Source organism: Numenius arquata, chromosome 1 (assembly GCF_964106895.1).
Source record: "Numenius arquata chromosome 1, bNumArq3.hap1.1, whole genome shotgun sequence".
Lineage (NCBI taxonomy): Eukaryota > Metazoa > Chordata > Aves > Charadriiformes > Scolopacidae > Numenius > Numenius arquata.
Window position 1 is genome coordinate 62900793 of NC_133576.1, and position 16227 is coordinate 62917019.

Consider the following 16227-nt stretch of genomic DNA (forward strand, 5'->3'; position numbering starts at 1 on the left):
GCCTTCCATAATCATCAGTTCCTCTCATACAGTAAGCTTAGTGACATCATGGAAGTCAATTAGGTCTTTCAAGGCAGAGCAGTGAAGTACATTTCTTTGTATGGGCTGGATTAGGAAAGGTTTCTAAAAGGCCTTAGTAATGCTGTTCTGTGCAACATTTAAGCTTACATTTCAGAAGGGAAAGCCTGTCAGGGTTTCATTTACTGTCCTCACAGTGCTTAGGGTCACAAACTAAGGTGCTATTAAGAACAAAACCTAGAGGCAGAACCGTGCTTCCGTTCTAATAGCAATTGTTCCAAGCTTTGCAGGATCAGCTGGTTACATATTTGTAATTAGTGATAATGATCAACATTTGAAAATCTCACATAATTCAAACTGGAATTTAGTGACTGTATAAAGGAAATGAGCACAAAAGAGATTGGTGTGATTCCACTGGCTTACTAAAATCATTAATTAAGTTTTATTTTATTACATGCAAGGTAGAAAGCACCTGTTACCTTCTCTTGGCAGACTCCAAGTGGTTGCTGGCATGTTGATGGCCAAGAATAAGTACTTTAAAAAGAAAAGAAAGCAGAAAGAAAAGGTTCATTCCCTCTTGCTCTTCCACAGTCTCTGATACAGATGGGTATATACAGAGCAGACGTTTAATACATCTTGCACAAATGTTTTCTTTGAACATTGTAAAGTTTTTGCAGGTTGCAACTTGGTTCTCTTAGAGCACAGCCAGAACAGACAAAAGTTGTGCATTCCTCATCTTCCCTAGTGAAATAGTTGTGTGTTAGAGAGCCTAAAAGATGCAGTGTGATACTGTATGTTCTCCCAGTGTGTCATATCTAGATTCAGTCAAAAGTTAAACTTTTAAGTTTAGCAAATTTAGCATTACTTTTACCCATTTGCATTAGTTGCCACAGCCTATCGTATTGTGAAGAAAAACATGAGATAATCCATCCTGGATGGGATTTGGAAGGGATTTGGTAGATCAGTAATGACTGTAGAGAATGGCCTAATGCACAAGAGAGAAATTTGTGATAAGGCAAAGTTGCGCTGTCTGAAGGGTATGGGGAAAATTGCACTAACCATCCCAACATCTATGTTGAATTACTGAAATGACTTCTGGCAGTAGTTTTGGTATTAGTAGTAGTAGCAGCAGTGCTAGTAATATTGATAATAAATGGTCTGAATTGCAGAAGTGTTAGAAACCACTTGTCAGTGGAGGTCAGAATTTTTGGGATGGTTAGATGCCAAAGGTTGCATTGCATTGTCCATGACTAGAAATTCAAACTCAAACTGGGTAATGTCAGGAAGAGACGTTTTATTATATACATTCCGAAATGAACTCCAGAAGCATTATCTTTTATTATATAGAAGTTCAGACTAGATGATTTGTTATATATTTATTTCTCAATATTCTGATGTTAAACTACAAAATTCACATAAATAATGTATTGATTATTTTTAACAACTTTGCTTCCAAACTGCAATATTGAATAATTGTTACTATTGTAAGCAACTGAACTTTTACCTGACTAAAGTGTCTCTTCTCTAAAAGTAACTTACCAATATAATTGCTCATTTTCTTTCTCACCATTGCTTTGGAAGAATTAAGTAAATAGAGCATGAATTTGACAGCACTCTTCTGACAAGTGACTTCTGTCTTACTCTCCACTCATCCAAAGTCCTAATATTGACCTAGGTAATGCAGTCTTCCCGCTCTATTGTACGTAGAAAATGACACACCTGTAAATGAAAGCATTGCTTTTGCCATTTTGCAGGTTGTAAAGTTGGTCTTGAAGAGTTAAATTGCCTGCTTATAAAGGTATTTAAGCACTTGCTTAACTTTACTTTAAGCTTATGCTTAAATCCGTCCCTATAAAACAAATCATCTAGAAATATCTGGATAACCAGTTGCTGGGATTTAAGTATGCATGTTGATGGTTTTTTGAATTTAAATTAATTTAAGGCTAACTACCATACAGATGTTCAAATTGAGAAGCTTGCCCTTGTTCTAATTAGGGGTGTCTAAGCCAGGAATTTAGCTTTCCTGCTAAGTTTTATTTGGGATCATTCTCTCTTTTAAATCAAAAGATTAAAAGTTCATAGTAACATTATTTTTTAATTTTTTCCCCTTACCTCCTTGTTTCTCAGTGTCTTGTGTTTGAAGATGCGCCACTTGGAGTGAAAGGAGCCCTGGCAGCAGGAATGCAAGTGGTTATGATTCCAGATGAAAAATTAAATCCCAATCTTAAAAAGGAGGCAACACTACTGCTGAACTCCATGGAAGATTTCAAACCAGAACTGTTTGGTTTACCAGCATATGATTAATGCCTAATCTCTATGAACATGCATTTGACTGCAGATTGGGAAAGTGGAATGAAATTTTGTTATGGTTTTATGATTGTTTTACATGTTTTCCTCTCTTCTTCAAAACTAGAGCACAAAAATCCTGTTAACACCAAGTCTTCCACACCGTACCTTTGAAAGTTGACTGGAATGTTTACGATTTGTCCTCATGATAACTGCTAAATTAAAGCGGCATTTTGTCTTGTGAAACGAATCCAGCCTTGTTCTCTGCTGTGGTGGGCTGACCCTGGCTGGATGCCAGGTGCCCACCACAGCCACTCTCCTCAATTGGACAGGGGAGAAAAAATATAACAAAATGGGTTGAGATATCTCATGGGTTGAGATAAAGACAGGGAGAGATCACTCACCAGTTACCATCACAGGCAAAAGAGACTCTGCTTGGGGAAATTAATTTAATTTAATACCAATCAAATCAGAGTAGGATAATGAGAAATGAAAACTAAATCTTAAACCACCTTCCCCCACCCCTCCCTTCTTCCTGGTCTTTACTCCCAGATTCTATACCTCCTCCCCTCCAGTGGCACAGGGAGAGAGGCAATGGGGGTTGCAGTCAGTTCATCATGTTGTCTCTGCTGCTTCTTCCTCCTCAGGGGCAAGACTCCTCACACTCTTCCCCTGCTCCAGTGTGTGTTCCCTCCCAAGGGAGACAGTTCTCCATTAAATTCTCCATCACGGGTCCTTCCCATGGGCTGCAGTTCTTCACGAACTGCTCCAGCTTGGGTCCCTTCCACAGGGTGCAGTCCTACAGAAACAGACTGCTCCAGCACGGGTCTCCCAAGGGGTCACAAGTCCTGTCAGAAAACCCACTACAGCGTGGGCTTCTCCCTGTGAGATCCCAGGCCCTGCCAGGAGCCTGCTCCAGCACAGGCTCTCCACAGAGTCACAGTCTCTTTCAGGTGCATCCGCCTGCTCCAGCGTGGGGTCCTCCACAAGCTGCAAGTGGAGATCTGCTTCACTGTTAACCTCCATGGGCTGCAGGGGGACAGCCTGCCTCACCATGGTCTTCATCATGGGCTGCAGGGGAATCTTTGCTCTGTCACCTGAAACACCTCCTCTCCCTCCTGCTTCACTGACGTTGGCATCTGCAGAATTGTCTCTCACATATTCTCACTCCTCTCTCCAGCTGCCATTGCTGTTGCCCAGGTTTTTTTTCCTCTTCTTAAATGCGTTATCACAGGGGCACTACCACTGTCACTGAAAGGCTTGGCTTCGGCCAGCAGCTGGTCCGTCTTGGAGCCAACTGGCATTGGCTCTCTAGGACACACGGAGAAGCTTCTAGCAGCTTCTCACAGAAGCCGCCCCTATAGCCCTCCCCACTACCAAAACCTTGCCACACAAACCCCGTGCATCTGCACATCATAGAAGCTTCTTGTTCTGTTTCCACTTGAATGACTTACTGTTTAGACTTTAACCAGAAATCTGTTCTAGATTGGCTTTTATTCCATTACATTTTTTTTTTATACAGTTGTCACTATCAACATGTTTGTCCATTTTCTCATACTGTACTTGCCTACCTAATCCCCCTTTGTACCCTGTGCTCGTTGGCTTTTTTTGCAGTTATTTGCAGGGTTTCTGTTGTTACTTCTTGTGTTTTCTTATTTTGTTTTCTTCTCCTTCAATATTCAAGGTGAATTTCTTTACATTTCTTTGCTCCTGGATTTAAAAAAGACCAAACTTTTACATCTTCTATGTAGACTTTTCTTTTTTTCTGTTACTGTAGTCTGTTCATACCTCAAAGAATTAAGAAACTTTTATTCAATATGGTCAGTCAAATATGACCTAGATGATACTAGAAGATTTTTAGTACGTATAGTATAATGTTTTACAGTTAAATGCTTTTCATCTAAGGATCTGGAAGCATTTTTTTAAATAAAGGGTAAATATTGTTTCAGTATAGGTATTTTGCATATTATGTTACTTCTTTAGGTCCATGGATATTGCAGTCAGTAGTGTTCGTACAGTAGTAACAACTCATCCCATCGAATATGAATTCCATTTCTGGTCTTTCCAGAGAAGATAACAGAAATTTTGCTGTATAATTCCTCCTTCGACTTATGTTACATAACACAAATTATTGCTACTGTAGAGCAATAATTCTGAGCTTTCAAGTGTAAAACAGGTGCCTGTTGGGATCCCCTTCGTTCATAACTGCTGAATTCCAACAGGGAAGTTACGAGGTAGAACAAGCTTTAATAAGCTGTAATTAGTAACTTTTTCAAAGTTTTGCATATATTTAATTTAACTGAGGAGTTTTACACAAAATAAAAATGAAAAAATGAAGCACATCTCATTTACAGTTTACTTCGAAGGAACTCATCAAAGTCTTGAATTTTCTTTTTAAAAATGTAGAGACATTAATAAATATATCACTGACAAAATCAGAATTACTTCATCATGACCACCATGATGAGATCAGCATACCCTGCAATTGTAATTTAATAGCCTTATCTTGTGCTGGGAATTGATAGTCAGAAAACTATCACTTCTTAGCTCAACAGTAAATGCTATCCCGTACAATTATTCTTTTATGCATTTAGTGTTCCACTTGACAGTTGTCGGTGAGATTATTGCCCAAAACTAAAATCTGTGAACCTGAGGCATACACTATAACTTTCCCCTCCTTTTACTAAAAATTCCCTTCCATCTACTTTACTGATTGCTGTTGACCAACTTGCTGGTCCTGTGCTGAACCATTTGACTGTTATTAAAGGAAGTATCAGTGTTGTGGTTGGCTTTTCTGTTGACTGAGTAAGAAATAAAAGAGTACACAAAATTAAATTCTTCATCTATAGTAATCTTAAAAATCCTTTCATCTCCATCATACGAAAAGTGGATATTCATGTCAGCAGTAGGTGCCTGTAGCCTGCCTGATTAACCATATACCAACTATCAACATATGTTTGTATATATTTCTTTACTCAGTTTGTGGTTGGATTTGTGGCTCTGTAGCTCGATCATCTCAACAACATCTGTTCAAAAAGAAAAACAAAAAAAAAGGATTAAAAACTTGGATCCCTTCCTTCCATCTGCTGCTTTGCAGTTGAAGTCCTGTTCTGACTGAAGTAAAAAAATCCATACCAGATCCTGGCTACAGATCATGAGTACATGTGAGCAATCAGGACATTTGAATGCTCCATCTGTGTTTGTATGAAGAGGACTGTTAAAAACTAATCCAAAAACTCTGCCCTCTAACTCAGCAAGCAGACTTCAATCCCAACAAATAGTGAAGTGCATTCTTAATTCATTTTTATTAAGCATAGAAATTAAGCACCAGCTTAATTTTAAGGATATGTTTAGTTTTATTTTGGCTTAATATAGAACATGTGCTTCAGGCAAATCCTGAGAATTCCAGCCTCCACAAAATAAAGGCAAAACTTCCTGACCAAGTTTTTACCATTGGAAAGTAGGATCAGTGCAGCAAGATGGAGCTAAATTCAGCCATGAAAATATAGATACTGGGAAAAAAAAAAAAAAAAAAAAAAAAAAAGCCAGTTAATCATGTATGGAGTGTTGTACTAGAAATTAAACCCCTTGCTGCCTCATAAGTGAATTAGGTTTTACATTCTACTGTAACTCCAATGGAATTAATCTTGATAGAATTTGTAGGTTGCAAAGATAAACATAAACAGGAGTTTCACCGAATATATTCAAGAGAAAATTCATTGCATTGGTACAGGATTAATTTCAAAATGCAGTCTGTGAAGCTTGGCATTTACCTTCTACAAATAAAGATCGGGAAAAGTTGAGATGTTTGTTCCTCATTTGGATTAGATGTCTTTCTAAAGAATGCTATAGTTAAACCATAGAAACCTGTGCCCAACGTCAGGCTCGTGTTGCATATATTCCAAAAAAATGTCTTCAGCAGAAGCTAAACTAGATAAATCAGAAAAAGTTGCAAGTAACTTCATAGTAAGAAGAAATGAAGTGGTTTTCCACTGCATTAAGATTCATCTGTATCTTTAACAATTAGAGAATGAATCTTGACATTTTCTGCTTTATTACTAGCTCTAGATATTGGTTATGCATACAGAAATCCACTCTTTAAAACAAAAATTTTGATAAATTTAGACACCAAAAACACTAGCTAGACACTAAATTCCATAATTCCATAGGCCATATGAAAAAGTTATTTATTTCGAATATTTTAATATTAGAATAATATTAAACAATAATAAAATTTTTAAAAATCTAATGAATTTGTTTCCATTTATTTGTTTCTAATTTACCACTTTGTAACTTCACTAAATTTCCTGTGTTTTGACATTGAGAGAGTAGAACTGTTTTTTTGCCAAATCAGTGGAAATAAATGAAAAGAATGGAGTGGACGGAAAGGAGCTCTCTCAAAACATTTCTCTGTCTCAAGAGAAACATGACTGTCATCCACACTTTACCTTCCCTTTGGCTGACACTTCACAAATTCTGGGTTTAATCACTTTGTTAAAGTGGAGAACAGAGGGAAGATGAGAACTCAAAACTAAAGCCCTAACCAAAACTTCCAAGAGCTGAGGAAGCCCTGGCAGCAGGGCTCACTGAGTGCTGGTGGCTGCGTCCGCACCAGATAGCTCAGTTACAACAAAATTAATAGATTTTAGATGGCAAGGGATGGCATGAGGAAGGCTGTTGGTCTCTTCTGTTCTTCGACTCTTCAGCCCTTCGGCTCTAAGCCATTGTATTCAAAATTTTAGGAGTTGGCTCACACTCATGATGAAAAGAAACCTCAGCAGGGAGAAAGCATTTCGGCTCTCACCCATCCTTTTACAGCTCTTTCTCCAAAATATCTGCGGTGTAAAACTGGAACATGAAGAGAAGTATTAACAGGATCGTTGTCAATATCCAATGTTTCTTTGATTCAATAAATAGCAGAGAGGGCATTATTTAAAGGAGAAAAACAAAATGGTAAAAGAAAGGAGCTGGAGACAAGGAAGCAACCCATGGTCTAAAGTATCTAGAATCAAAAATTCCAATGCAATAAAGGAAAAGGAAACAGAAGAGTCAAATCTTCTACTTGTCCTTAGCAAAAATGTAAACCCACTGATTCTGGAGGGAAAATCTTTGCATTTAGAGAGGCAAAACCTAGGTCAAAAACATATTCAAGGACATTGTGTTATGAGGCACTGATATTTATAGAGATAATAGTCAACCTCCTGAAGTACGTTCCTTAAAACCAAGGCCCGAAGCAAATGAAGCAGTTAAAAACCAGAATCTAGGAAGATGTGTAAATTGCTTTACTAGCCTTAGAGCACAAATAAATGTAGAAAATATATGAGTAGATGCCTCAGTTCAGATGCTGGTAAGATTGTGAAATCATTTCAGCTTTGACTTCAAAGTCATTTCAGTTTTGACAAAGCTACAACTACAAAACTAGAAGAGTATGTCATCAGCTTGAAGACAACTGGAAAAAACTGCTGCATACCAGTTTTCTCTATCATCTATAGCTCAAACTGAATATTGATGGAGAGAATTCTTCATTTCTTTGAAGTCAACAACACCCCCATGGCAACTAGAGCAGTTTAGTCATAGGAGGGGATATTGGAAATGTACTTTTAATGGTCTTTTGCCCATGATATCATGGTTAAAAATGTATTGTGCTGGTGCCATTTACTCCTCATGTCTCAAAGAGCAATAACACTATATAGCCAGCCACTGCTCCTCATTTAGAGAACTTCGGAAGTTGGAGAACAAAGGTTTAATTAAGTTCCTGTAGATTTGAGAAAGCAGTTTCCACTGTATCATCTGGATGTCTCACTATTAATTTAATTAATTACTACTACCTACATACCTATGGTGTGGGCAATGTGTCTACTAGTAACAGTATCCAATCCAAATTGCTATATGGCTGCAGGTAAAACCGCACTAACTTACACTCAAATGTGATAAAATCAAAAAATTAGGAACTTCAAACTGGAGTTTCATTGTCCAGTTCATCTTCCATCTTTCTGAGAAAAGGAAGTGTTTATAGGGGATCATGTAGATCTACAACTAATAGAAAAATATACTTGTCAAAGGCTCCTCATACGATGATGCAGATTGTTTGGGGAATGTAAATATGATAGTTCCATAAAATGGCTTTATTCCTAATGACTTTTTCCAAAGGCGGGGTAGAAATGTGCAGGGGCAAGAGGAAGACACACATTGATCAACCATCCTGATCCTCTTCTGATTCTCCCAGAGGGTGCCTGAGACCAGGAAAAGGAGAGGAGGTTTTCTGACTGTTAATCAAAGTATTGCTTTGGCATAACAAATTCAGATACACAAATTTTATCTCTGTTCTCACAGTTTTCTCTATTACATATGAACTTTAGAGGTAAACAAAAATATGTGAAATGCAGTTAGGCTTCAGCTGCAGAAAATTCTCTGTATACATTGCCAGAAATGCAAACAAGCATCTCGGTGACATACCAGTACAATTGCTGTTCTCAGTGGTTGGCCCAGATGCAGCTTCTCATGCTCTTTAGTCAGCTGAGACACTCAGCACCTCAAGCACTGGACTGGCATCTTAAGCTCGAGAAAGAGAAGGTAAGTGCTACACTGGGAAAAAAAAATAATAATAAAAAATAATAAAAGGAATGTTTTCCCTTTTCAGAAAATGCTGAAAGTCAGTTAATAGTGTTGTACCTTGTGAAATGTTTTTTTGCTGCAGCAGAATGTAATTTCAGCAAACGGTTTTATCACGTAAGAATATTTCACACAACCTGCCACAGAATAACCACAGAGACATGGATGTCATAAGCCAGTTTTAAGCAGGGAGAGCACAGTTTTCATTTCAGTACTAAAAAAGGGGGGAGGAATAGGGTACACAAGATGAGGGAAACCAAGTGTTAAACTTTGCTAAAATACCATCTTGATTTAAAAATCTTGAAGACTGTGCAAACTGCATTGAATCATTTTATTACTGTGTCTTCATTGCTTGGACATGATCCAAAAGTGCTATATTTTAACTAAAAAATTGGAAAGCTGATTAAGTCAAAATGGATTTCCTCATGGCCTATGACTGCAGCCTTGTAAACTTATCGATTATGGCCCTCAACATTGTTCTTATTGATGGCTTCATCTGAAACATTGTAAAACCCATGGCATTCCCTTTCTTCAGACCAAACACATTAGGACTAAAGTGACATTATGTTTTTCAGTGCAATATGAGGCAGGAAAATACGGTGGATTCTTTCCCCTCTCTAAAGCAAGTCTTACTGTAAGTAAATTTATTAATCCTCTAATTTCATCCTGTCCTATTTCCTTAGCCTGTATTGTATAACTCTGGTCTGTGATGATTTTATCAAAGTTACAGAGTACATACGTAGCTGAAATTTGTGTCCGGAAATGAAATTATTTGTCTGGAGTGTACTAAACGCATTCCATGGCTATCTTATCAAATTATTTTTAATTTTTTGTGGCTATGGTTGAAGGAAGGTGGTTTGTGAAATTGTATATGGGGCATAGCTCCTTTCAGCCCTGATTTTCTGGTAAAGACTCAACTGTATTAGGAACAGCTTGTAAACCTCTTCCTACACAAAGGACTTTTTGACATCTGGGTGAAAGGAGCTGTCATCTGTGCACTTCTTAAAACCATTGCTGTATCTGATATGAAATTAATACTCCTTATAAACTCAGCAGAGAGTGCTTTATCTTTAGTGAAGTTTACACCTGTGTGAAATTTTGCTTAAGGGGAGTGAACTGCCACATGTAGCTCAAGGAAGGAAGGAAAAAAGGAAAGCAGAAAGGAAGGAAGGGAGGAAGGAAGGAAGGGAGGAAGGAAGGAAGGGAGGAGCAGAATGGCATGCTGCCCATTTAGTTGACTCAAGCCTTTTCAGTCAAACGAATCATCAGTTTGGACATGGAAGGCATTTATGATTATGAGATCTGTTTGGCTCTTTTCCTTTCAAGCTGAGGCTCCATGGGCTTTAAAAATACAGGACATTTCTCAATGACATTTACTTAGATTACCAGTCTTCCCTGGAAATGGAAGTAAACCCTTATCACCATAAATTCTGCTTTAAAGAGAGAGACTGCTTAAAGGACTAAACACATAGTATGAGCACCCCACAGGGAGGCTTACATTCCCCTTTCCAGTGACACTGAACCAGGTGTAGACTACCTAGTCTGGTGTTTAGCAAATAACAGCACCCAACACGAAGCAGCCTTCTTTTTCTTCTTTTCAGAGCAAGCTGCATTAATGTTTACCTCAATTTTGATCTAAGATTTACAGTTACATCTACCTCTGTGCTTCTATGGTAGTATCAGTACCCAGTCTAGCTATTATCTAGGTAATCTGGATGTGTATTGTATCAGCTTTTAATTACTATAATGACCACACCAAAGATTGCAGATTTGGGAGAGTATATCTGTGAATGATTACATACTGAGTATCTGAGATATCCTCTCACAAAGGTAACTGGGACTATCCATCGGGAGCTATCATAGTTATTTGTTCTAGTCTGCCCATGATTTTTTACACAACTCCCTGCATTCTTAGTTCAATAATTTACAAAATGTCCTGCTTATACCCTTCCATTAAGCCATCTGAAGTTACTACCACAGTATTGGCCTTGTTGGTTGTTATTAAGATGTCTTATTAGTTGGGTGGTTTTTGTTCGGTTTGGGCTTAGAGGTTTTTTGTTTGTCTGTTTTTTGGTGGTTTGGTTTTGTTGGTGTTTCATTTTGTTTTGTTTTAATAAGAGCTAAGTAACTGCAGAACAAAGTAGTCATTTCAGCAAAATGTCAATAAAATGTATTTTCTCAGACATGCTGTTTCTAAGCCTCAGTTAGGGGGAACTGAACATTAGAAACTAGACAAACCTCTGACTCCAGGAGGGTTGGGTTTTACTGGAAGACTTCCAACACTGCTTTGCACTGAATTTTTTCTATAGCTAAATGTCTAATCCACTTTGTGCCATTATGCTAGGCAAACTTCATCAACACTTAATTGATGTAAATGAACATGTTCATACAATTCTATAGAAAATTTAAAAACAATACAGCAGACTATGATGATCTATGACAAATCATGATACCATCTTCCTACCTGGTTCAGTGGTAGTGATAAGACTGAAAGCGTGCAACGCGTATTTCTTGTTTGACTGTGATGGCTAGAGTGAAAGAAAAAAAACTCTCATGAGAGGTACACGTAATTGCAACTCATAAAATCCTCTGTGAAATGGGCTGTACATTACACAAGTATATGCAGGTAATTTCCTTTAGCACATCTCCCTCTCTCCTCTGTTACATTCTTCTTCCCCTACCCTTGACACATATAAACATTTGGGTTTAGCATGTGCTAAAAGTTAAATGCAAGGATTAAAATATGTTTTAAATTCCTAACAGTGGATCAATACTTTTGACATGATTGAACACTGTGGCTCATATGAATTCATCTTTGAAGGTAAGAAGTCGTCAACATATATGTGACTCTAATACTAGTGATTAAATGTCATCTTCCCTTCTGGGTTCTACAGCTGAGGTACCATTCTTGGTTCTGTTAAGTTTATGTCAAAAGTGTTACGATAAATGCTCTCTTCAAATGTGTGGATGTTCATCTGGATAAATATCCTATCTGCCTTGATAAATAAAAAACCTTTCAACTATTCTTGCCAAATAATTCTTTTTTTTTTTAATATTTGAGGTTTGTACCTGTATAAAAAGCAAAAATTAATTCTTATCTGTTTTATTCAATAACTCATCACTTTGTAAGTAAAATGTCCAAAGAAATGTCTGATAAAACTTTAGACAATCCATTCAAAACTAAAGATTCCGAGAATTCCAAGTAAACGCAGTTGTTTGCACTTATGAATTAGAGAGAGATCTTGTCTTTGATATCAGATTCTGACCTAAAGGGTACCTAGGGAAAACACAAGCCATTTCAAATGTGAAAAGGGAAGAAGTGCCTTCTACTAATTAAATGAAAAACACCCTGAGATTATTTGTGAAAAGGTAAAATTTGTCATCTCATCAAGGGGTCTTTTGGGGAAACACTACCTAGATCTTTGTCTTTCAGTGAATCTTATCCTCAGATTTCTCAGTTTACAGGCCAGCATGCTGGCACAGTTATCCCTAGTGATTGGAACATAAATCCCTTTTGCTGTTGAAGATAAAACTAATACACTGGGACTCCTGGAAATGCAAAGCCAACCCACTGCGTGGGTCACATTTGCTATGTGCAGTCAGGGTGAATAACTAGACTATTGTCTGCTAGCAGTGCTTCTACATGATAAAATACCTGCCGTTAGTCATGTTCTCCAAAGGGAAAGACAGGAAAAAGGTATCAACAACTATGAGCAAAATGTGCATACAATCAGTGATCAACTGATCACTGCTGAGCAGCCAGATGGCAATTCAGACCTTGCTGAATGCCCTTAGGAATCAGTAGCCACCTTCAGTGCACAGAGCTCCTTGCACCAGAAGAGCAGAACTGTCTGTGTATCCAAATACTTGAACTAAGAATTGTCACCGCTACGGAGTTATACCCCTTTCTACAGTCCAAATCATTGCTGTGAACTCTTTGGTTATAGTTTAGTAATGATAGCACGATACTTTTCCCCTCTTGTACTTGCAAGGTTTTTTGGAAGTCTATGTAAACTAGTTGAGTTACTCAACTCCTTTAGTTGTCTGATTGCACAGCTGATTACAGATGTAAACAATCAGCAGACATGAGTTTTGCAGATGCAATTAATCATAAAACACACCCAAAAAATATAATTCTGCATTTTAACATAAAAGTTAAAAGCTTGTAAGCCAGAATGCAAACAGGGATTTGAAATATTGAGAAGATATTAGGATTCTTTACCAGGAAAATTTCTTTAGTATTATTATGTAATATTTTAAGCAAACAGTTTGTGATTAGTTTTTTAAAAGACCATTGCAGTCAGGAATATTGTAACTCTAACTGCACAAATTAATGACCATTGAAAGGAAGATGTCAAATTTACCAAATGCTGTATTTTACCCATATTCCAAATAATTTTTTTTTTTTAATTAAAGCTGTAAATTCTGCAAAGACAAACTTCTGATTAAGATTAAAAACTAATATAAAATAAAGTAAAACCTGTAATAGCAAACAAAGAATGTCTCCTAAACCTAGAATACACATAAATCCCTAGCTGTCCATTCTCTTTACAAAGAGAAGAGACAGCTCTTTTATCCCTTTTTTATTTATCCCTCTTTCTCTTTTATCCCTTCAAATATGGAGCTTAATCACCCGGGATTACTATGTGTACTTCCTCTGATCAACACAAAAAGAAGTTAGCATCTCAGAATAATAAAAAGTATTAAAGACCAAGGGGGGAAAAAATATCTCTTTCCCTACGTAAAGCCAGGGTAAGTGGAAGCAATGCAGTTGAGCTGTGTTTCCACACTGTGGATAGGAGTAATGCATGCTTCAGGTCTAAGGTGGGTGGAGAAGGGTTAAGATATCCATTGAGTGGATTTTATTTAGATTGTTGATTCAGCTTCTTTTTCAGTTTTGCTCCAGTGCAAATGTGACCAACCGCAATGTAAAAGTAAAGAAATAGTGAAGTGAGCTGAATGTAATTACAACCCTTCAGCTGCTTAGTGAAATTAATGTTTCTGTGCCTTTCCCTGCAATGTGTTGGTTGTGAGCTAATGTGACTGTGGAGCTTCAGGAGGCCTCCTGGGAATGCTCCCATCCATCCCCGTCATGGCAAAGATGTTTCAATATACTGTCCTAAGTCAGGGACAAATTAGCAAAGAAAATAGTGGCTAATTTTCTGTTTGGGGCATGGCTTCTTTGTGTTGGAATAAATGGAATAAAATAAAATATAACGAATCCGCAATGATTATCACTGGACAAAGTAAAAGGTTTCCTCTAGTATTTCTGTTGTCTTTTGAGAAACATCCAGATAATATATAGTCCCATCATAGTCGATGATAAAAAAATTTCCATTACAAAAGTTACTCTGAAGGATGTTAAGCTCTTTCTCCCTCTCACTTGGATGTACCATCAGCATGTCTATGTAATTTGCATCAAAGAATTATAACAGAAGTGTCAGAGGAGTTCTCTAAACTGTCAAGGTTAATTTTCAAAAGTATTGAAACATGGAGGACATTCAGGAATCATCTGGAAGGAAAATGAATGTCGTGCCAATATTTCAAAGGAAATAAATAGAATAACCTATTTATTTATAAGTTTGTCATCATAAAATCAGTCTGAGAAAAAAAAAAGAAACATTTAATATGGGACTCAATTTATAAAGAATTAAAATAGAGTAATTTAATTAATGCAAATCAACACAGGTTTCTGGAAAACAGACCTTGTCAAAGTAATTGGGGGGCTTTTCTGATGTATACAAATTTGACTTGTAAAGGTACTGTTGCTGTAATATTCTTGGATTTCTGTTCTGACCTGATATGGCACAGTATCTTGATAAATAATGTGAAACAATAAAAAAAAATCTACATGCTTTACATAAAGTCTGTTAAAAGTTATCTAAATAATGGCTCAGTGTAATTATAAGCAGGACTCGTTAACTGGCTGCAGCGGTTGATTCACAGGGATCAGCTTTTGTCTCTGAGCTATTTAATGAGGTTATGAATGTCTTGGGGGAAATAATTACTGATGCATTCTTCAAATGATGCACAAATTACAGAAGGAGGGAACAAACAGGTGGAGGCAGAAGAATGACTGGATACTGGTCAGGAAAAATCTTCACAGGTTACCAACAGTGCCTCTCAGCAAAGAATTTAGGAATGCAACCCGTTCCCACAGGATGGAGAACTCTGTCCTGGTAAGCTGCTGCTCTGAAAGTACTCAGAATCACACTGGATGGGTCTGCAGGAAATAAGTCTCCGGTGCAGCAGCAGACATACTGGTTAGGAGTTGCCAAATCTTGCAGTGGGGGTGGCAGCTGCAACTCCATGCCCCCAGGACCAACCAACAGTGATGCTGAGCGCATGCTCCCAGCATTCACATGCCCACAGAGCACACGTATACACCATATAAATTGTTCAGTATGTTTGTTGTTCAGTAAATTGCCAGCCGCACGGTAACACAGACAGACACACAGAGCCCTCGCTCAAACACAGGCAGCACCAAGGGACTCACCCTGTGCCCCTGTCTGCCTGAGCAGGGTGGAGGTATATATACACATATACTGAGAATATATGTGTACACATGTGCAATGTGGATCCCTCCAGCATCTGGCCTCAGACAGCCAGTCTTCCCAGAAGAGTTTTTATCACACAATTGGACAATATCTGCAGTCTGGGACTCAGCAACACATTAATTTTCAAGCCAGAACCGGGAACACATCATCTACCCCTCCTTGTACCCCTTTTTCCTGCAGAGGCATCCTTGGCTCCCAGGCTGGAAGGCACTAGCCATGCTGGCTCCCCCTGTCCAGAAGGGCACTCATGCTCGAAGGGCTCCCTTGTCAGCCCTGCCTTGCACGGCAGGCAGAGCTGCTGTAAGCAGAAAGGCTGAAGCATGTGCCTTGTGCACATGCCTGGAGAAATGTCAAGCAGGAGCGGAGTAGGCCCTGGGTTCAGTACTGCTGCCACCATTATGAGAAAGGGATCTTTGAGAAGCTCTTCAGTTTAGCAGGGGGTTTGTCAGCTAGAAGTCTTAAATTTGAAGCTAGATAAATTAAGATTAGAAAGTAAGCATGTTTGGAGTATGATGTTGTTGCTAGGACAACTTGTCAATTTATGTGTTGAATTCACTAGTTCTCAAAATGTTGAAATCGGAACTGGGAACGTTTTTGGGTTTGGGTTTGGATTTTTTTTTTGTTGGGTTTTTTTGTCTTTTTTTTTTTTTACATTTATGCTTAATTTATGAAAGACCTAATTCAGGGAAATAGTTCATTGTCTGTCAAGGAGTAAGTCAGATCTGAAGATCATAATAATTTTACTTTGCCTTAT

At 37.9% G+C, this 16227-nt stretch overlaps 1 protein-coding gene across 1 annotated transcript in view; it reads left to right on the forward strand.

Moving 5' to 3' along the window:
* PUDP (pseudouridine 5'-phosphatase) overlaps positions 1 to 6105 on the forward strand; it is a 73579-nt gene extending 67474 nt beyond the window's left edge. The window contains exon 4 of the mRNA XM_074152683.1: positions 2146 to 6105. Within this exon, the coding sequence (XP_074008784.1) occupies positions 2146 to 2322 (177 nt within the window). The 3' untranslated portion in view covers positions 2323 to 6105. The remainder of the gene's footprint in view (positions 1 to 2145) is intronic.
* The last annotated feature ends 10122 nt before the right edge of the window (positions 6106 to 16227 follow it).